At 39.7% G+C, this 21958-nt stretch overlaps 1 protein-coding gene and 1 long non-coding RNA gene across 4 annotated transcripts; both read right to left on the bottom strand.

Annotated features, from left to right (window-relative positions):
- Positions 1-3249: 3249 nt before the first annotated feature.
- Positions 3250-20102, bottom strand: LOC118157123 (cyclin-C). 3 transcript variants are annotated; one of them, XM_035311364.1, is made up of 12 exons: positions 19954-20102; positions 19356-19462; positions 15512-15596; positions 15205-15274; positions 13741-13792; positions 10960-11015; positions 9653-9688; positions 8372-8463; positions 7663-7730; positions 7261-7340; positions 5253-5371; positions 3250-4583 (listed from the first exon to the last, which is right to left on the bottom strand). In XM_035311364.1, exons 1-12 carry the CDS (start codon positions 19983-19985, stop codon positions 4529-4531), a joined length of 852 nt encoding a protein of 283 aa, XP_035167255.1. In that variant the 5' UTR covers positions 19986-20102; the 3' UTR covers positions 3250-4528. The 3 variants fall into 3 exon arrangements, with proteins under 3 accessions (XP_035167255.1, XP_035167256.1, XP_035167257.1); XM_035311365.1 differs by having other exon boundaries at positions 15512-15588; positions 19954-19971; XM_035311366.1 differs by lacking the exon at positions 15512-15596 and having other exon boundaries at positions 19954-19985.
- LOC118157124 lies at positions 15997-19348 on the bottom strand. The gene is made up of 2 exons (XR_004746546.1): positions 18179-19348; positions 15997-18116 (listed from the first exon to the last, which is right to left on the bottom strand). It is a non-coding gene; the product is annotated as an uncharacterized LOC118157124 (long non-coding RNA).
- Positions 20103-21958: the final 1856 nt, after the last annotated feature.

Here is a 21958-nt window from a genome sequence, read left to right as displayed (position 1 = left end):
AGCCTGGCCTTGAGCACCTCCAGGGATGGGGCACCCACAGCTTCTCTGGGCAACCTGTGCCAGGGCCTCACCAGCCTCAGTGAAGAACTTCTTCCCAATATCTAATCTAAACCTATCTTTATCTTTTTATTATTATTATTATTATTATTATTACTATATTTTTTTTTTAGTTTAAAGCCATTCCCCCATTTAATGGCTTTACTCACTTTTCATTACACCCCCCGACAAAGAGTCCCTCCCCAGCTTTCCTGCAGGCCCCCTTTAGGTACTGGAAGGCCACTATAAGTCCACTATATGAACTGGACAGCGGCATGGGGCCTAAACGTAGAACTGGCGACCCCCTGGTTCGGCACCCTGGCCTGAAAATATTCCTGATGGAAGGCATCCCGTGTGGGCAGTCCCAGGCAAGGACTGGCTTGTCCTCCTGCCTAACACCGTGGAGCCCATGGAGGTGGGTCCACAAGAAGAGGTGGAGGAACCCATGGAAGTGGATCCACCTCGGTCACATCAGACCTGGGACTACCCCAGTAGGTCTTTGCTCTGTGGCATCAGAGAACACCAACAGCTTCACAGCAGGGCCCAGCGAGCTCCCTGCTCATCATTGCTCAGGCTCCATCCCAAGCATTAGCTTGGAGCCACCAAACACCCAGCAATAAAGAACTCTTGGCAATTCTCGGGGGTTGTGTGAGTGCTTCTTTCCCATCCACCAGCCCTTGTGCAAGAGGTGGCAGCCCTTCTGCACAGAGCCTCGAGGAAGAGCACAAAAGAGGACCCAGCTTCCTTTGGGCTGCTGTGCTGGGGTGACAGGAGGAGTCCCCAAGGGCCACCATGCACCTTTAACATTTGTTAAAATAGATCAAGAGATGAAAATAGTTGTTTGTAAGTGATTATAGGTGGCTAATTTCTTATATCAGGAGTGAGTTTCTATACCTGATTAATTAATTGGTAACGACAGACGTGGAGAAGGCTGAGGTACTCAGCAACTTCTTTGCCTCCATCTGCACTGTTAGACGGGCTTCCCAAGTCTTTCATTTCCGTGAACCCATAGATGGAGGCTGCAGGATCAAAGTCCCACCCACTGTAAGTGAAGAGCACATTCGAGACCACCTGATGAATCTAAACAGGTACAAGTCTGTGGGACCTGATGACATGAATCCCAGGGTCCTGAGGAAACTGGCTGATGGAGTTGCCAAGCCTCTCTCCATCATAGCTGAAAAGTCCTGGCAGTCGGGCGATGTCCGTGGTGAGTGAAAAAATGGAAACGTCATGCCCCTACCCTTCAACAATTAAAACAAAGAACTGGACAAAGAGCACTACTCTTCAACAGTTAAAACAACTAGGACACAGTCCTTCTTAGAAAGAGCAGTAGGGTGCTGGGACAGGTTGCCCAGGGAAGTGGTGGAGTCACTGTCACTGGGGGTGTTAAAGGAGAGGTTGGATGTGGTGCTTAGGGACATGGTTTAGTGGGTGACATTGGTGGTAGGGGAGTGGTTGGACCAGATGATCTTGAAGGTCTTTTCCAACCTTAATTTTTCTGTTATTCTATGATAAATAATGGAAGTAAGATGAAACTAAAGTGTCAGGATGTGTGGGTGTTACTTTGTTGCAGTCAATTACTCTGCAATTTTTGGTATCTTACTCTGAAACATCTTTTTCAGATAGGATTGGGAGGAGTAACAGATGCCTCTGCATTTGTTGGTTTGTCCAAATCCTACAATCTTTTAATTTTGTCTGTTCAACATGACCTAGACTATCAATCTCACAGTGCTGTGGGCACATAATCAAAGATGCAGCTGAAGCCCACTGTTGGCGGAGTCTTGCCAGGCCTCACTAGGACTAATGCTGCCTTTTGATCTAAATCATTAAGGTCATTTGTATGGAAAATTTGAGATGGACTGAAAACATTAAGCAAAGTGTGTTATTAATCATGCCTAGCTGTACTGACCATACCACGAACCTTCAGCATACAGATGAACAAAGCAGGGAGATCTAATCAACTACACTTCATCGTGGTTCAGTCATAGATGGCCAACGCTTCTTTTCGTTACTACAACTGGGTTTGTTGGAAACATCTGAAAGTACACTGTCAACAAAACATTAACAAGTTACATTGGGTCACACCGTGATCTCTCTCATTCATTGTTTCCTGTTTTGCAGCAACCAGTAACAAACATTTGAGGAAAAGCACAGAACAGGGTAAGCATGTAGTGATACCATACCCAGGTTATTCTCATTTAAAGGGAGAGTACTTGATACTTCCTTCAGGCTTTGCATGTTGGTATATTTGGATCTTTTAAAATTTACTGTTACATCCTTGTCCATTTGCTTTTGAATCAACACAAACTTCACAAACTTCTAGCAGTCACAGCAGGCTGTACCAGGAGCAGGGATTCAGGATTTAACCCTGTGTTGTGGGAAAAACTATTTCCTCCTGTAAGGTCTAAACTTGCCATGTACCTAATCCATGCATCACACTTCATCTGTATCTTCCTTATTTGAATATACCTTGCTTTTCAAATGAGGCATTTTGAGTTTCATAACATCTCTGATCTAGTTCAGCCATTTTTGCTTCTTTTTTTTCTTAGGTCTTTTTTTGGACTAAATGGCCTGTTTACTTTGACAGTCTGCAACCATCTCTACCCAATACCGTATCTACAAAGACTTTCAGCTACCTTAGTTTATCTTTTAATGAAATTCCTCATTTTTATGCATTTCTCTTCTCTAAAGTGAAGCACAGAAAAGGTGACTTTTTTCTGGCAACTGGCAAAGCAGTTGAACTCAAGTTATGTTCCATTTCCTGTTGTTGTTGAAGCGGGTTCTGTCTTACAAACTCAAGCCCAAGCGTAGATGCTTTTTGCCTAGAGAAATTTGTGTGATCTTTAACTAGTTACCCTATGAAGCTGTCACTGACTGGATTTTAAAAATTAAGCTGGTCATGTTTCTGTGTGACAGGTATGAAAAAATGGGGGAAATTAAATTTGTTCATGTTAGCATCACCTTTTTACAGATTTCCTTCAACATCACAGTAAACATACAAGTACACTTCAGTTGTATATCAGTGAATGACCAGCTAATCACAGAGAGACGTTATCTACAAAAACAGGATCTGTATGGTGTTTGTTTTTTTGTTTTGTTTTAAGGGATCTGTTTTTTGAACCATGACACATCACAGAGCAAGGGTTTTCAAGAACTCCAATATTTTAAACCAGTGAAATGTGTTGCTTCAGGAAAAGAGAAGCTGGACAGCAATGGTACCTCACTTTATTTTATTGTTCAATTTTTATACTTGGGCAAGTCGGCATTCTCATTCAAAACGAAGTTGTACAGAAATTATTTAGAAACAAAGTTACCTAAAAATCATTACATTTGATGTAGGCCAATTCCTGACTTCAGTGGGATATCTGCCTGAGTAAGGAACACAGGATATGGCCTTCTGTTTGAAAGAATCTCATTTTCTCCAGCACACAGTTAACCAAGGAATCCCATTTCAGTTATTCTAAAGAGTTGCTCCTAAAATCACAATTAAAATTAGCCAGTATGAAGTTCACCAAAAGCTTGATCCTCTTAAATAACCTCTATGATGAGCCACGTAAATTCACACTTAACAGTGAAGGCAGACTAACAGTGTATATCTTTTGTACAAAAAAAAAATCCACAATAAAAAATAGCAATCATACCCAGATTTGTATTTGTAAAAATATTCCAATTGTACTATACAGTACATTTACTTGCAAAAAAAATAATCAAAGTATGTTGGTGGTTTTTGTTTTTTAATTCCTAACACTTGAAATGTTTAAGAAAACTGCAGAATCACTATACATATTGCACTTTTCTGGTAAGCTGGGCTACTAGGCTTCAAGGCAAATACATCCAGACACATCTACTGAATAAAACAAGCATTTTTCTAACCCCCCAAAAGAACTGAATTTCTTTCCTGCAGTTTTCATTAGAATTCTAACAACATTCTCTGCAGACTCTTCCAGGCTTTGTTTCTGAAGGACTGCTGTTTCACTTGTTACAGAATCCAGATTCATTAAAAATAAAAAATAAAAATAAAAAAAATCAACAAAACCCTAGGTAATGGTTGGTTTAACATACAGTGCACTATCTTCCTTCAGTCACCAACAAAATGAAGACAACACAGGTCATTAATATAGTTACACTTAGGTTTCAAGGTTACTGCCTCTTTAAAAGAAAGTTCACTTTAAAGGCAAGCTACAGTTTTCTCAAAGCAAACAAAACCAGTAATGAGCTATTTCTTCTGAGTGGATAGTGTTAATCTTTTGCAGCTTGGTTTAAAATTTGATTCCTTACACTGAGAAATCTTAGTACGTTTACTCCAGCGTCAGAGAAAATGATACAGTTTTAAAGAAAAAGCTTTCAAAATGCTTGACACAAACAAGCTATTTACTCTTCAAGTTCTTTGTCAAAAGATGTTACTAAAACCTTCTGTCCATTTCATGAACACAGGAAAGATCCCAGGATGTCTTGAGTCAAAGTGGTCCATAAAGAAATTCTTTGGAATGTCTTAAGATTGGCTGTAACTAGAGTTCTGGCTACCATTTGGACCCTGTTCTCCTTCACTGTTAGAAATAAAAAAAAAGAAAAAAAAAGTCTTCAGAAAAAGAAGTACCATATTGCATTTTTGTGTTTTTCAAATGAAAAAAGGCAGCATTCTGAAGGCAGTAAAAGCCTTCTGAAGGAAAATACGTAGACATATAGGCAAATAGATTAAGATATTCTGTGCAGCCTCATTAAAAATGCAAAGATTATTCTAAGCGTGCACAAATAACTTCAGCACGTAGCTGTATCGGAATGTACTGAAATTACTGTTCAAGTACACTGAATTTACTTCTGAAATCAACATTTCACAGTTCATATTACATAAGCTCATGCATAGGAATTTGCACGTGCAGATCCCTAATGGCGATATTTAATCACAGTAATTAACTCCGACAGCAAACAGGCACTGTTCCAGAGAATCAGGCCCCTCCATTGGGCCTCACAATGCTGTTTCTTTCATTTGCCAAGCTGTATTGATCACACTGTAATTACATTAATGCTTTCCATGAAACAACAAATATTCTGCTTCTCACTTGCTCTTGAACAATCAGACTGTGAATTTAACAGAAAGGGCTGCATTGTAAAAGCATACACTATACCTCGAATTAGACATTTAGACATGCTTAAGATAGTAGTCCAGATTTTCCGTATGGAAGGGACATTAAGTGCAGTATGTGGAAGTACAGTACCTGTTTGGAGGTGGTTTTGGTTTAGGCATTTTACTAAGAATAGAAGCCATCTCTTTCCTCTCATCGAAGTTCTTCCACTGCTCATACAGTTTCAGAATAACCCTGATTATTTCTAAAATCTGATTTGAAAGAAAATAGATTTTAAGGTCAGACAGTATTTATCATAGTCAGTTTAAGTGTGTATTTAATTAACTACGTCCCAGACTTAATTTAAGAAATGCAAATTTCATATCAGAAATAGGCCTGTCTCACATACAACCCAGTCTGGCAAACAACGATTTCTGTAAATAGTTTTTGGTTTAATTGTGAATGGAAGCCTCAATGCTTTCACTCCTTCCCATTCCATTTTCCTTCCACTGTATTGTCCACTTCAGCCCCAAGAGCTGAATGCTTTTTTATTTGTTTCCACTGCTACAGCTTATACTTTGTGCCTCCGGGAAAATACGGACACCTGGCAGCGCGACTGAAGCTGGATAACCACAGATTACCAGTTAAGAATCTAATGACCATCTACATGTATCAGAGGCACAGTGTAAATAATAATAATAAAAAAAAAAAAGCAACAACATTGGTCTAAGTTCCTTACTTCCAAAAATTGAGCCAAGAAGTATCTAAGTATTTTAAAATAAGAATTACTGAGTTTTCATATTCTGTTTCCAGAAGCATAAATATTCTCTACCAGTGTTGAAGTTTTCTATCTACTGCACCTCAGCTATATTAATTTCCTACTAAACTTCTAATGCACTATGCTGCACAAAAGGTGGTAATACTTGGTTCATGATTTGTTTCACCATTCACTGAATTAATAGAGTAGACTTTCTTCTTTCTAATTCATGGAGTTTGATTAAATGCTAGGTCACTATCTATCCTTGAAACAAAAGTTACAGTTAGCTAAGAGGTCCCTGATGTGTTAATGTTAAAAAAAAATAAAAAATGTATCACTGGTATGAGAACAGGGACATTTAAACATTCCAACATGTTTAACATCAAGCTTATGGTAACCTGATCTGTCAAATACAGGTAGTTTCTCCTGTGCTGCCAATCTATTACCACTCTGCTTTTGCATGCATGACAGTTGTAATTCAGAGATCTTGATTCAGCATAGCATCCACACTGCTTATATTTGAAGACACATTCTGGAATACAAATACAATTCCAGGATCTCATCAGTGGGATAAAGTGTAATACTGAGGGCACAGAGGGCAATGGTTAGTCTTATCTGAAATACTCTATTCCATTTGGGACACTCAAGTTCAAAAAAGGTAAACTCAGACTGAAAAAGATGTGCAGAATGACACAGTGTGATAGGGGAATGAATGTGAGCATAGCTTGCTTGCCTGAGCTAAATACAGGTTACAGAGGGATGAATGTACTCGGACGTCAACCAAAGGCAAAAGGAACTAGTTAAGTTGAAGAATATTATTGGTATCAGAACAACTGCACCTTAAAGTCTGATAAATTTATGAAGTGGATTATTTGACATGAAATTTGCAATAGCAGGAAAATTATCTGAATAATCTTGGCATGCCCTCGTTTAACATTGACTAAAGTCATAGTCCCTGTCATCCTGGAAGTGTCAAGAGTGTTTTATACATATATTGATAGGGAGCAAATAAGAACAACATGTAGGCAAGATGCTGAAAGGTGAATCAGAAAATTACATGCATTAGAATTTTAAAATTAGAGTATCACTCAAGGTTGAATGATAAAAACTAGGAAATCTTTTTTTCTGGAAAAAAAATGCATGGGATATTGGTTTTATATTTCAGTCTGAAAAATGGCACCACCAGCAGCACTTGGTCATTATGCAGTGTTTCAGTCTTGACTTTCAGGGCAGGGTGATAACTGAACGGCCTGAGCTCTTTTCTCTCCTACCTAATTTCAACAGTGCGTAACATGATCGCTGAATGAAGTTCAAGTCAGTATCACACACATGCAAGACCGGTTTATAACCACAGCTAACATATCTGATCAGTCCATAACTGGTGGCAGGAGGTAAAAAGAATACCTTTTCCATATCCACGGATAGCTCAGCAAACCATTGCCTTGCATCCTTCTGCTGGACAACACAGGCCACATGTAGGCAAGCTGCAAAGATCAGGTGACATGGATATTGAACAAAAATCCACTCAAAACATTTAGAAACATCGTATGCCAGGCAAAATACTATGGAGTTCAGGGTTCTTCATTTTCTCTGCAAACAACCTCATCCAGTTTTCAACAGAGAAGACTCTTGATTAATTATCCAATTTTTCTTCAAGACTTTCTAAGTTGCAAAACTACACTGTCACTACTGTACAAAATACAGACTGGAGAAGCTTATGAGGGCATTCTAAGGAATGCTTGTTATGAAACAGCATACAGGAGACATCCATTTAAACACAACAGAGATGTTGCTTGTATTACTTACCTAGAGCTATCATGAAAGGAGGGTACAGCAGACAAAGATCAGTTCTATATGTGTCATTCACTATCCTCCTGTGCAAAACAGAGCAAAAATTCACCTTTACACTATGTGATTCATAAACTGTTGTCAGTTTTAAAATATTTTGTCAGTTTCCTTGTAACCACAGCAGAAATTTATTTGGAAGCACTACGTTATAAAATCACAAATGTCATTCTGCAGAGCGTGTTCACATATACCATAAAATCATTATCCCTATTTCACAAATAAGCGAGTTAAGGCAAACATAAAGGCAATATTTATCACCTATCTGTATTTGAGAAACAGTTAAAGTATTTCAGGAGTTCTGCTTAACCTAGCTAAGAAACAGCTTACTTCTACCAAAAGCAGACGTTAACAAAAAAAAAGTTGTCTACTCATAGTCACCACGCAGTAGTGTAAAAAACTGCTATTAGAACTAGCTTAATAATAAAAACTAGACCATTTCAATTTAAAACCATTAGAGAGAGTTAAGAGATACCAAAGATGATAATTTAATCCAGTAACATATACCTGCAGAGCGTAACTAGGGTACCCTCTGTAATATTAAGGGTACCCTCTGGGTACCCTCTGTAATATTAAGCCTGCTATTGCTTAACCACCTCTGAGGCATAACTGTTAACCACTTGCTTTCTTGCTGAAAGGAGGCACTATTATTAATCACTGTCTGCATTACCATGCAAGAGGTAGCAGCATGTCTTCTTGGCCCATATCTTGCACATATTGGAGCAAAGGTCTATATGGATGATACACTATCAAACAGCAGTCCTAGGAAAAAATGTCAACGGGATAAAAGTTAGATTACAACACAGAGCGTGTTGTCAGCTCACATTAAAAACATTTGATTCACAAATCAATTACTGATTTTTGAAGTAGCATTATGACACCTAACCCTGCTATAATGAGGGCATTGCTCTCCCTAGAATACCATTATATAGCATGGCTGCCAGTCTGTCCATGTCTTTTCCCCAAGAGACACAGAAAGCCACATCTGCAGCACAGTGAAACCTCATTTGCTTACAAACCCGTAATTCCCACTTGGAAGTAAAAAACACTGCCAGAAAACAGTCTGTCACTAAATACCATACATGGAAAGCATGCCAAAATAATTGACACTGGTTTGGAAAGAGGAAAAAAAAAAATCCAGGGCCCTGAAATCCCTCTTTTCCAGGCCCAGGTCAATGTATACAAGGAATAACTCACGGAAACAAGTCAACTACATGGATATTACAGGGAAAAGCTGGACACAGAGACAATTGCAGATACTATATATCGCATAGCATACTGGAAAAATAAATTAATTCTCAAAATGTAACTTTTTGTAAATGCAATTAGTTGTTGTAAAACTCCAATATACAAAACACAAGAGCTACTGCCATGTATACCAGGGGTATCAAAAACTAAATCTAAGAAGGATATCTGAAACGGGATTATAAAATCAGTAGACATTCAACACAACAGGAATACAACTCTGTGTTCTTGACTGGTCATTCATCTGAGCAAGTAAGGACACCAACATCCTACTCTCTGTTTTAGAATTTTGTAATGTACAAAATTTAATTTAAATAAATTAAATTTAAATTTAATAAATTAAAAAAAAAGGTAAAAAAAGAGCTTAGGGTTTAGCCCTAAGTGTCCCAGTAGTGCTCCAGACACTAGGACACAGAGATGTACATGCTTCCCCTCCCCACTGCTCCCGCAATCTGCATTATTTCTGTTGAGCAATGCGAACTTCAATGCAAACTGTTGAGAATGCCCTCACTCAGCCCAGATGACAGCACAGTTATGATGGCATACTGCTGAAAATGTACATGTTAGATCTACGTGAACATCATTCTAAAATTGGAGTGAAAAAGAGACGACAGCACAATACATATTCCATAGCACAAAATTCAAAACATTTTAAATAGGTAAAGGGTAAACTGAGACGGCAGTAAAAACAAAAAACCTCACCTACCATTAATTCTAAGAGATAGAATTCACATTCTAGTATCTGCAAGGAAGTAAAATCACAATTAAACAGTAGCATGTTTCAGACAGCAGAACGAATTAACAGCATCCAGCTTAACGTCACGAACGCACAGGAATTCTCAACACTTGTGTTTTCAGCACTCCTGACTGCATTTCAAAGGAAACTACAAAACCAAGCAAAAATCAAACTACTATTGGGCATTGCCTTACCACCATTATAAATGAACCCCAGTCATACCAGCAATGCATTTGAACCATTTGAATCAAGTTTAGTATCAAAGACTACTTTATTGGCAGTACTCATCCGAGATGTTTTAAGAAGAAAGCAGAAAATTGTTCCCAGTTTATAAGCACTTAAAAGAAATACAAAAGTCCTTTCCTCGAATTAGAGCTTTTTCGGCATGACACTAACATGCCAAATCACCTTTTCATGTACTTATTTATGTTCATATGAAATATTCTGTACAATCATAGCAATTTAACAAAAAAACTCTCCTTTTCCATAGAGGCATTGATATATTAGTTACATCAAGATAAAGACTCGACTCTTTATGCTACAGAAAAAGTACTCCAAAATATATTTTCATTTGACTTTATAAGTGCTTGTGATAAAATTGCACTGCTGTTTTACAGATATTTTGATATATAATTTGGCTTTCTAAATTTGGTAAAAAGCAAAATCAAAAAAAGTAGCACTTGTCATAGTCAACCTAAAGAATAAATAGATGCATTTACTTTCAAAATACTACAGCATAAAGCAATACTGGTTTCAAGAAAGTCTACAGAATTCTTTAACATTGAGACTGAGAATGCCTTGAAAACCTCTAGTAAATTTAAATTTTAAATAATAAAAAAAAATTCAAAAGCCATTACATTTTACAGGCAAAAATAAAACTGCTTTCTGTAGGCCAACTGCTCTTATGTGTACGCTTGTAAGTATCCCAGGTGCAAGGACTATTTATCTTCCCTGGAGCAATGTAAAAAAGATGATTTTAAAAAAAGTTAAATCTCTTTTATTATCATACTGCATAAAAATTGGTATTTTAGTCACTCAGTCACTTCACTTCTCCTTATAGCATTCCCTTCACCAATTTAAGGAAAGGCGGTTATACGAGATTTACTACTTCTAAAATTACCTTTTCTAATAATTAATTTTGGTCAGATTATGAGCAACCCAATATACCAGTGTGAAAATATTTCCTTCCTAGAATTTATAAGGATAGTATTTCCTCCTAACAATTACCTGCCTTTTCATTTATTTTGATTAAGTTATAGTTTGTAGAGCATACTTACATGGTTCATCCTATAAGGAAACTCCTTCGGAAAGGCATACGAAAACCTAGTTTTCACTACAGTAAAAAGAAACCATAATGTTAAAAGTGATGCAATTAATACTTTTACTAATTTCTCATTGTACTAATTAATCTACACAGGGCCCTTTGAATCCAGCTGGCAGTAAAACTACTTGCAACATGAAAATGCTTGGTTTTAAAAGAGAAAAGTTAAATTGTAAGATTTAAGATCCTGAAAGGGCAAGAGAAATATACCCCAAACCCACTTTTTCCCCAGGTACTCAGCCAGACACTTGTCTAATGCTCTGGGCACAATTAAATCTTCTGGAGAACTGCCTCTAGCCGTATGGGTGGGTACCTAACTTCCTGCAAGTTGTCATTCACAGAGCTGCCTACCTACCTATGTCACTCCACTCTTAGAGATCATTTTAGGATCTCACTTCCTAGACTAAAGCCAAATGGCATTTTCATGGAATTTTTAGATAGACTTGCAAGATTTTAAACAGTATAATGAACACTTAGGAAAGAAAGATGGGAAATCAGGGTGGGAAAGAGATCTTGTACAAACATACTTGTAAAGACGTTGGATATGCAAAAACAAGGCTCAAATTAAAAGCATGAAGTCAATTCACCACACTGCAAATACATGTCCTAGGGACTGGATTATCAGATTTTTCAAGGGTGTTTCTCTCCTTGAGTTTTCACACTTAAAAGCATCTACTTAGGAACATGATACAACCCAAGACGCTCTTGTCTTCAAGAGAATATTCAAATATATACTCAGTTTTCTAGTTTATGATGATCCCTGATATAGATACTTAATTATCCTTGTGCATTTTACAAGAACAGGTATTCAATGCACCATTAACAATTATGTTAAGCAGCAAAAGAGTGATCTGAAATTAAATTGCCGAGCAAAGAAAACTTAAATATCCTTGAAGATGTGAATTTGAGATTTCTACAAGTGAAACGTGTAAAAACTATTTTAAGTCCCTGTTCTCTAAAGAAAAACAGGTAACATCAAACATTTGTGGTACTGTGCACTTCCAGGATGTTAATGGCAGACAGTCAATTATGAATGAATACTACTGCTGGAAAATCCATATGAAACTCACTTGGAAAAAAAGATTATCCAAGTGAGTTGGATAAAAAGCATTTCAACATTTAGACCTGTGGTGGACTTTGCTAAAATATTTGCTGTAGGACAGTAAGGTTAGGCTGTTGGTTGGAAATTCTAATTATTTCAAGAGAGAGAAGAATGCATAAGACAGTCTTCTTGAGAGGCACGCAAACTAAAGAAACACATAGTAAAAAACAAATTGAGTGGAAAGTATGGATAGATAACATTTGTTTCCACAAAGCATACTGGAGACAACCATATGGAACTGTCCTTTTAGTCAGCAGTTGGAAATGGAGAGAGAAGCTTTTGAAGAGTTTGCAAGAAACCAGTCTGAGGTATCTTCCTTACAGAGGAAGCCTGTGGTACTAATTCCAACATTTCTATGTAAGAAAAAACAAACCGAACGCTACTATGCTATTCAGTTTGTACCGCTATTTTCCTTTACATCTCATCTTTTTTCTCCTTCTGCACTGAGACCTCCAAAAAATGGATGTGTGCTGATAAAGGACCTCGTGTAGGGAGACCAGGTAGATTAAAAGACACACAAATGCTAGGAGAAAGCCTGTTGTTTTTTATCCCCCACTTCCCTGAAATGCAGAGCGCTTTCTGGAGCATGCAGGGATTTCTCCACCTGAAGGAAGAACCACGAGGGTAATTTTCTGTGGGATTCCAAGCCATGGGATTTTCAGAAATAGCATGGCTCAAGAGTGGAAGTCAAAGCAAAATCAACTGCTGCATATTTGCCAAAATCCATCTAAGCTTCTAATTCGTGTACTGAAACAGCCACACAGATTTGTGCTTTGAGATGCTTCCGTAGTAAAAATAGCACTTTCACTGCTAAATCCAGTACTGGTCTTGGTCAAGCTGGCACTGAAGATGTGTTTCAGTTCCTGGTGGTGGAATTGTCATATGGCCAGCCCCATGGACTGATACACTTAATGCATGCGGAAGCTACAGATGCAGCCAGTCACCTGTCCCCTCAGCAGCTAAGAGTGATTTTGAAAGCACTGACCTACATTTTGAAGAGCATAGTGACAAACAGCCTACTGAGAGCAGCTGGACCTTCTGGGTCAAATTATTGCATTTAGTTAGGAAAGCCATCACTTTAAGAACTCAATGGATGAGATGCAAGTTATGGGAACTGGGAAATATAAGGCAGGTGGGAAAGTCAGAAAATGAAATAGCTACAGTATGATTTTATTGCATTTTAACTTTGTGAACAATATTTAGGTTTTAAAATGTACACTTAGAAATAAGTATCATGTATAAAGATTAATTTTATGATGGTTAAAAAAGGATTTAAAGCATTAGAAGGTGTGGAGTCTAGTAAAAATTCTGCAAACAGGTATTTCCATGGAAACATACCCGTTATTACAGATGAATAAAGACCTAGGTTTTCAATTTTATCTTTGAGCAGTTCAGAAATCAATTTACTACTTATTAGCAGTCTCAGGTAGTTTAATTTTATCATTTTGTTTTTATTTATGCTTGTCACAAGTTCCAACCAGAATCAACCAAAACTAATAGAGAAAGAAGCTTTCTGATTCCATATTTAAAACCAGAAGTTATTTATGCTAAATAGCTTTAAATGGCTCCCAGCAGTCAACTTGTAACCACCAATGACTTAATAAACACAGTACAATGAAAATCACTAATACTTACATACAGAAGTAGCAGCAGAGATCAACCTTGTATTTGAAACAACACCAAACTCCTGAAGAAAAAGAACGGTAAATGAGGTGAACCACCAGAAATACCACTTATTCACATTGTTATCAAATTCAAATAATGGCTTTCTTTATGCAGTATTACATTTTTCCCCACCCCTTTCTAATTCCTCTCTTTTTTCTTTTTAAAGGTTATCGGAGTAAATTACATGATCTTAGCTAAAGAGTTTTTTTCCATTTATTACTTTGTTGTTTGAGTTATGAAGAATGAGGAAAAGTAAACATTTATAAAAGGTACTAAAGCCACAGTACCTGAAGATTAGTTTGGTAACACCCTACATATAAAATAGACAAGGGAGCTTCAATAACATGTGCCTTTTTTCCCATCCCACTTGGAGAGAAAATAGTGCTTATAAACCTGTCATTTTCTACCTTTTTTTATTATGTTTCCATGAGTGCTTAGCTTTTCTACTAAGGGTCTTTATTTAAAGCTGTCTTTCAGAGATGTGCACAGCAGAATCATTACCTCTACAGCTGCCCTCTAAATTTGCAGAAGCCTTAGCATAAGGAAGGCTATACTTATTTTCTAGTACTTTTTCTAAAATACAAGGTAAACCTGTATATATGCATTATATCTGCACTGCACTTTCTTAAAGGCTTAATTAACAGACTGATTAAAAAATACTCTCTCCAATATTCTGTGTCCTTCTCCTTTCCTTTATCTCTTCTAAACACTGGACAGTATCACAATATTTGTATAGACAGCAGTATCACATATGAACATCAGTTCATTAGGATTACTTCTAGGTATTTGAGTTCCTCCCATGAAATTTGTGAATGCTAACATACCATAGACTTGCTCTTTTTTTTTGTCCTATCACACAGGCACTTCTCAAACTCCCAAAAAATGTCTTCCATTACAGAAATGTAAGAACAATGTCTAGCTGATGCTAACTTTTGGCCACCTTTGAAGTGGACTTTCTAATGGTGGAGGATTGAGGCCTTCTCACCACTATCCTAACAAGTCAGTTCCTTTCCAAAGATAGCACATCAGCTACAACATGCTTTTAATGAAAAAGATAATTAGGAAAAAAACATTTTTTTAAAAAAAAAGTTTGAGTAAACATAAGGAAAAACACACCAGAAAGGAGATACTCAAGCAAAACTGCACAATTTAAGATATAGTCCATGTAAATATGTGAACAGACATTTTAAATACTCTTTAAAATTTTCAGAGGCCCTTCAGTGTTAGTAATTCAGACAAAACTGAGAAAGATCAAATACTAAATAATATGACTGAAGGCCTTCTGTCTCCTTTTCCTGAACTGCTATAGAAATCCATACAAAAAAAAAAAAAGGTTTCAACCCACACAGCATGAAAACTTTTAAGAAGTCCTAAACGTTTTTTCACTCTTACACATCACATAATTTTACATTAAAAAATTGTAATACTTCATACCTCTACTTTGGATGCCAAAAACACACACGTAGGAGCCATTAATACTGGATCTATACTTTTTAGGGAATATCTGAAATGTTATAACAGAATTATAATATGTTGTTTCACACACGTAGAACGATTAATCTATTAAGAGCACCACACTTCCTTTTGAAAAGCAGAGCTTAAGTTAACTTTTATTAGCATAACAGCTTTACGCCATCCAGAAAACAACAGTGGCACTGTTTTTAATACAGACTTTAAAAGGGCTACCAAAATGTGCCTAACAAATGTTTTATTCTTGTACCATCATAATAAACAGTCCTACCTGGCATAGAATCTCTTGAAGTAGACTGTAGCAGTGGCAATAACTTGTTGTCTTAATTTAAGATGTTCACCTAAAGCCTGGATAACTTAAAGAAATAAAATAAAATGAACAGAAGCTTGAATTGAGTTTTTACATCAATTTGACACCAAATAGCAAAGGATCTCAAAACACGAATAGTGCTGGGGACTCTAAGGAGCAGCAGCACAGCCTTCTCTTTCAGTTCAGATACACCGCTCCGGGGAGACAACATGTTGCTGTAAACCTACAGCCCTGGACGTGAGAAGTACTACTGCATCTTGAGGCTTGTGGACACCTTCAAAGAGGGGACGGTTACTTGACTTCATCATGTACAAAGTGAGCATGACCTTTAGGAAGATGACAACACAAATCTCAAAGGGCAAAGTTTGGGTATTCCATTTTATAGCAAAAGAAACCCAAATGCTTGAAATCTAACTCTATGGCTTTTCTGGGCCATGCAAAATGGATTTTTTTTTCAAACAACTAAAGCTGCCAACACAAACATGGTCATTACATTTGGCAGAGGCAGCAGGTGTTAAAGAAACGACATATTTAGTCCAGGGAGAGGGGGTGGGAGACCAGAGGATGCAGTCAGCTGCTCCATCACAGTGGTCCTCTGCCAGTTGGCCAAGAAACAGCCCTGGTGTCATCTGTGCAGGTAGCTCTTGTTTGGCCTCCCAGGCAAAGGAAAGGTGCCAAGCAAATTAGATGCATCAAGCTGGGATTAAGAGCAGGGGTTGGATATAGAGAATGACAGAGTGAAACATAAGGTTGTTACTTGGTATTTTCCCCATATTTCTTCACAGCCATTATCCTGAGCAAGGCTCAGTTGGCTGTGTTAAGACTCCCTCTTCTTATTTTCCTCCCTCATCTGGGATGTCCAAAATGATCATTTAATATACGCCTACCTGTAAGTATACATACTTATATATATATATACACACACACTTTATACATATAAAAATGAAAGTGTCTATATACTTAAGCATATATATAGCAATACCAAGGCAGCAACCACTGATGAGAAAAGCAAACAATTCTATTATCAGTAATTACTAAGTATTTCGTCTCCACTTAAGTATACAAGAATTTCTAAAGGTCCAGCTTCTTTCCCATCCCTTCCTCCTTGGGAATAGCCAGGGTACACACTGCACTCCCTTTTAATGAACATTTTAAAAACATGCAAACACAAAGCTGGCTGGAAAACAAATCAACGCAGGAGAAAACAACTCTGACCAGCACTGATGACTGACAACATACTTTTTTGTTTATTTGTTTGTTTTTAAACACAGAAAGGTAGCTAATTTGTCACCCACTATGATTACTCAAAGCCTTGTTAAGTCCCTTTCCATGTCATATCACTCTTTTCCTACAGATAAAGAATGCCAAATTGGGACCAGTTTGCCAGTCAGTAACTGTAGGACTCACAGGCAACACTGCCAGAAAGGAGGTCACGTCCAGAACAGTGTCTGCACAAGCATTAAAATATCTATCAGTGTGTCTTGGGGGGTTTGAAAGAATTTTTCTCTTTGATTTGATGATGGGGCTAAAAAGCTGTCCTAATACTAGGGCATCAGAAAAATCCAAATATCAAGCGAAACAGAATTTTCCAAATATGTTTCTCACTCCCATGGGATTTTCAGGAGCAGTTAGGCCATCTGCTGTCAGAGAAAAATCAAGTGAGGTTTACGGAAAAAAATGGACAAAAGCCTAGAGAGACTTAATGAAATGGAAGCTTTTATACGCTGGGAAAAATTCCAATACTCACAATTCATTTTTGAAATATTTTTAAAGAAGCTATTGGGTTATTTATTCCCTTATGTTTACAAAATAAATAGTTTCAGGTTGCTGTGTTTTTTGTTTTTTTTTTTAAAGTAAAAAAATGTTGTTCCAAATCCAAACGTCTTGAGTATCCTATGACACAAACTTCACAGCTTCTGCACTAAACCAGAAAGAGAAATCGATTAATATGCTTTTCAACCAAAAACTCAATTAAAACCTCAGTGATCCAAAGACAGAAGTCAACATTCATTTCTCTTTTCTGAACTATTTTGGAATATTATAGTTTCCCCTCTTGACAGTTTGAATGGCCACACAATCACTTGCCTATCTACAGCAATTGTTTCCAAATGGGAGGCAGCAAGAAACTGCCTCTCTCCGGGTAACTTTCCGGTTGCTTTGGGGAACGACCATCTCCTGGGGCAGAAACTGAACACTACAAGCCATACCATGGCTCATAGCCATATCCAGACAACATAGGGCATGGAAAGGGCTCTATATATCCAAAGCAGAGCCCCTGATTTAGAGGCTGGTGAAGAGATACAGCACATATTGAGGGCTCCAACGCAGCAAATGCTGTATGAGCTCCCACCAGTACAGAACAGCCCCAGACTGTTTTCTCCATGCAGGTACATCTCATTGCCACAGAAAAGGTGTTGGTCCAGCACCACTCTCCCCTACAGGGTCTGCTGTGTTCACATACATGCAGAGGAGACAGCAGCAGAGACATTCTCCAGCTACCGTAGGTCTTGAACCCTTCTTTCAGGTCAGGAAAGGAATGCCAAGGAAAAAGATCCTGAGAACCAAACTGAACCCAACTTATCTACTTTGTAAATCCTTGTTTACTCCAGAAAAATGCTAAAATGAAACATAAAAAGGCCTGTTTTGTAATTAATACTAGTGAAAATTACACAGAAATATGGTTTTAGAAATATCAGCATCCCACTTTTTCTTTTTGCACTAGGAAGCTATGATGCTTTGTTTTAACCTCAAGGAGTTTCAGGAACTTATCAAATTGATATATCATTGCTAGCTTGACTTGCTGGTCCTGTATAAGCAATAACACAGGTATGTCAACAGCAATCAGATTTGCAGCATACTCAATTTAGAACAGCTAACCTAAGAGAGACACCATGATAAGTATCTTTCACAGTTACAATTCCCGTACAGACCAAAGATCTTGCAGTGGCCTTGAGAAAGTCACTTCACTTTTCTGTCTCAAGCATGTCTGACCAGATAGCCAAAAAAATAAACGTTACTTTAAAGGACTGCGATGTAAAATATTTAAATAGCTGCCTGCAAACAAATTACTACTTTGCAACATCCTTCTCTTACGGAGACTTTTTAAATACTGAACAATTGCACAGGAAAAAGTTTAAGTGCCTGTGTAATCTGGTATGATCCAACGCAGCATTCATTTGTTTAAATACTTTGCAGGATAGTCTTAGATAACCTCACAGACAAGCCCCAGACTCTTTGGGAGAACAGGCTGCAGACAACTTTGCGCAATTTGAGAGCCACCCACTGCTGGGAACTGGTTGCAAGGCAAGACACAGGCTGTGGTGCGGGTTTCAAATAACATAACCAAACACAGGTAGCAAGCTTGTAGGCCATGCCTTTTAAGAGTACAGCTCACAGCACCTAAAATAGTCACGCCAGAACCCACCAAAAGCTCAAAGAGCACAGTTTGAGCATTAGTGCTTGTTGCTGAGCCTTTAATATGCTAGTGTAGCAGTTTCTGCTTGCTTCTCTTCCTTCTACTTTGTTGGTAAGAACCTCTTGAAAATAAGAAAATGTACCGTGATTTGTCCTACCACAGGTTTTAACATATGCAGCCAGTTTGTCTTCAAGTTCTTTTAAAACTCAGTACAACTGACTGAACAACAGTCCGGCTTGGTCAACAGTCCGGCTCTTTGTTAAAGCGTGCTAGGGAAATATATGTAAAATAATAAAGAAAACCACCTTCTCTAAATGAAAAATGGCATTTAGACATGGCAGATACTATACAAGGAATACTATGCATGAATAAAAATAAAAACAAGTTTACCATTAGTAAAAAATATCTGTAGCTTCCAATATTCTTCTTCGGTCAGAAATTTCAAGTCTTTTTGGCGTTCCTTCAATAGATCTTGCTTATCCAAAATCCATTGTAAACTACAGGGAGGGAAAACACTTTCAGTAACTCTGTATGAACACTACCTCGAGCTGCTCCTGTGCCTCAGCACTAAAGGGGCAGCAGCCTTTAAGCAAGCCGTGGATCATCTCAAGCAAATCCACTGGGGTTTGCAGAGTTGGATGCCTGAAAATACGCTGGCAGGGACCTGTAAGGGCAGATTAGCCTTTCCCTGCAGCAAATGAAGCTGACTGTACAAAACTGTTGGTTACCCCAGGCTTCGGGGCTACACTTAGTAGCACCCTGGGTCCCCAACTAAACCTCAGGCTGCGCACTACAAGACATGGCGACACAGCTCAACCCCTGCTGCGCCCACAACGATAGAAACACCGCACAGGACAGAACCACCTCACCCCAAGGACAAAAACACCGCACCCTACGGATGCCCCGGGCCCCCCATACCCCATAAGCCCCCCCCCGGCCCCGGTCCGGGCAATGAATGGCGGAGGCGCCCCCGACCCGCGGCACCCACTAGTGCGAGCTTTGCCAGAAGTTGCCGGCCATGAGGAGCCGTGGGGAGGCGCCCGGGCCCACGCTGCCCCAGCCCCGGCCCCGCCGCCTCCACCGCCGCCGCCGGCCCCAGGAAGGAGGCGGCCGCCGCCGCCACCGCCCCGTGCCCGTCGCCGCCGCCGGCGCCGGACGGCAACACGCGGCGCTGCGAAGCGTTCCCCCGCTCGCAGGTTCCGCCCGGCGGGGCCGGGCAGGGCCGGGCAGGGCCGGGCCGCCGCCGCCGAGCTCTGGGGTGCGGAGCGGAGGGACGGGCCCCGAGCGTGGGGGCGCCCCTCGGCCGGCAGCGCGCTGCTCCCGTCCCGCAGGGTGCCCGGGAAGGGCGGCGGGTGCTGGGAGAGCGCCGAAGCCGCTGTGTTTGGGTGATAAATACAGAAATAATAAATAATATGTCCCCGCCTCAGCTGTGTGTCCCCGTGTCTCATCTGTCCCCATGGCTCAGGGCTCGGCCTGCTCTGAGATGGAGTTGTCCTCATCTGGGGAGAGGCTCTGGGACAAGCTCATTTTAAGGATCAGGCCCCAAGTTGTTTGTCCCTTCCTTTTCACACTCTGTTGCTTTTCACCCACTGACAGGGACAAGAACAAGGACAAGGACAAGGACAAGGACAAGGGGGCTGTGGGTGCTCTCAGGGCCTGGCAGGTGGGGCAGGTGCCCCGTGTGGCAATGTGGACGCAGTGGAAGGGACCTCGTAGTTTTACAAGATGCAGTGTTGCACCCCAACATGTTTGCCACTATACCTGCTCTCTGAATCATTAGATTTTGCGCTTCGTTGTCTCAGACCTTCGGAGCAGTTTCACACTTGGCTAATTAAGCGAGAGATAAAAAAGAGGAACTCTCAGGGTGCAGAAGGTGAGCTCTGCCCATGCCCTGCAGTGCCAGATGCTGCATCCACCTGCTCCTCGCACCGTCCTCCACAGGAGCTGCATGTGACACCAGCGTGGTGCATAGGCCACTCCTGGACACCTTGTCCCTTTCCACACCCTTTGCTGTAAAATGAAGGCTGACCTAGTCACACCAAATGGGAACCCTATCGTGGCAGAACAGATATCCAGTATTTTGTGTGATATTTCCTTCCTCACGCAATATGCATGTATGCCCACACTGTCATACACAGCTGAGCATAAGTACTCATTCCTCCCGCAAGTCCAAGTGTCAGGGCTGAGTGTGGGTGCAAGGGGGAAGGATGCCTGGACACAAGTCAGACAGACAGCAGCTGTCAGCAGCCATGGGAGACCATGGGAGAACCCCCATGGCCTCCCCAGGCCACCATGACCCCCTGGCAGAGGGGTTGTCCCCGTGCCCACAGAAGTCATCAGAGCTTCCATCAGCAGTGGTGGTGGCAGCAAGAGGCACCCACATGACAGCGCCTTGGCAAGGCGGTGTAACTCCTGGTTTGTCCTGCTAGGAAGACAGTGCTTGGTGCTAATGGCTGTAAAGACCTGTCAGCACACGACGACTATTTTTGCATGGTCTGGCAAAACTTACTTGTTCAAAAATGTAAGCATTCCATGGCTGTCCGTGCACCTGAGGGGTTGTCCTCATAGTAAGCATGCTTTCTCCAACTCCATCCACCACCTCAGACTTCTCCCTCAGCTTCAGGAACCTGATCTGAGAGGCTGTTTGCAAAGCCACAGGTAAACACCACTGCGAGGTAACCCACAGCACCACCACCTATAATCAGGAAACGGCTTAATTCAAGAAAACCTAGGAACTTTCTACATATTCAATGACCAAATCATTGAGAACGTAGTAAATGAAGTTCTGGGTATTTTGTGGAAAATCATAGCTGTATGTATATATGTATATGTGTATACATATATTTCTGTTTGGTATTGTTTTAAGCAAAGATGAGCCTAGAGGGTACATAGATGCAAATACAAATACATATATAATACCTGTATCTGTTCATGTAGAGGAACCTGAATGCTGTCACAGTAGAGATGCCCCATGGATGTCCATTTCTGCCCCA

The sequence above is a fragment of the Oxyura jamaicensis genome, assembly GCF_011077185.1.
Source record: "Oxyura jamaicensis isolate SHBP4307 breed ruddy duck chromosome 3 unlocalized genomic scaffold, BPBGC_Ojam_1.0 oxy3_random_OJ101376, whole genome shotgun sequence".
Lineage (NCBI taxonomy): Eukaryota > Metazoa > Chordata > Aves > Anseriformes > Anatidae > Oxyura > Oxyura jamaicensis.
The sequence above is the reverse complement of the archived record's forward strand: the minus strand, read 5'-3'. Positions and strand labels throughout refer to the sequence as shown.

Coding starts and splice junctions, on each gene's coding strand:
- LOC118157123 (XM_035311364.1), bottom strand. CDS start 19,985: ATGGCCGGCAACTTCTGGCAAAGCTCGCACTA. Junction 13,793..15,204: donor TTTTGGCATCCAAAGTAGAG/GTATGAAGTATT, acceptor CTTTTTCTTCAG/GAGTTTGGTGTTGTTTCAAA. Junction 11,016..13,740: donor CTCTGCTGCTACTTCTGTAT/GTAAGTATTAGT, acceptor TTTTTACTGTAG/TGAAAACTAGGTTTTCGTAT.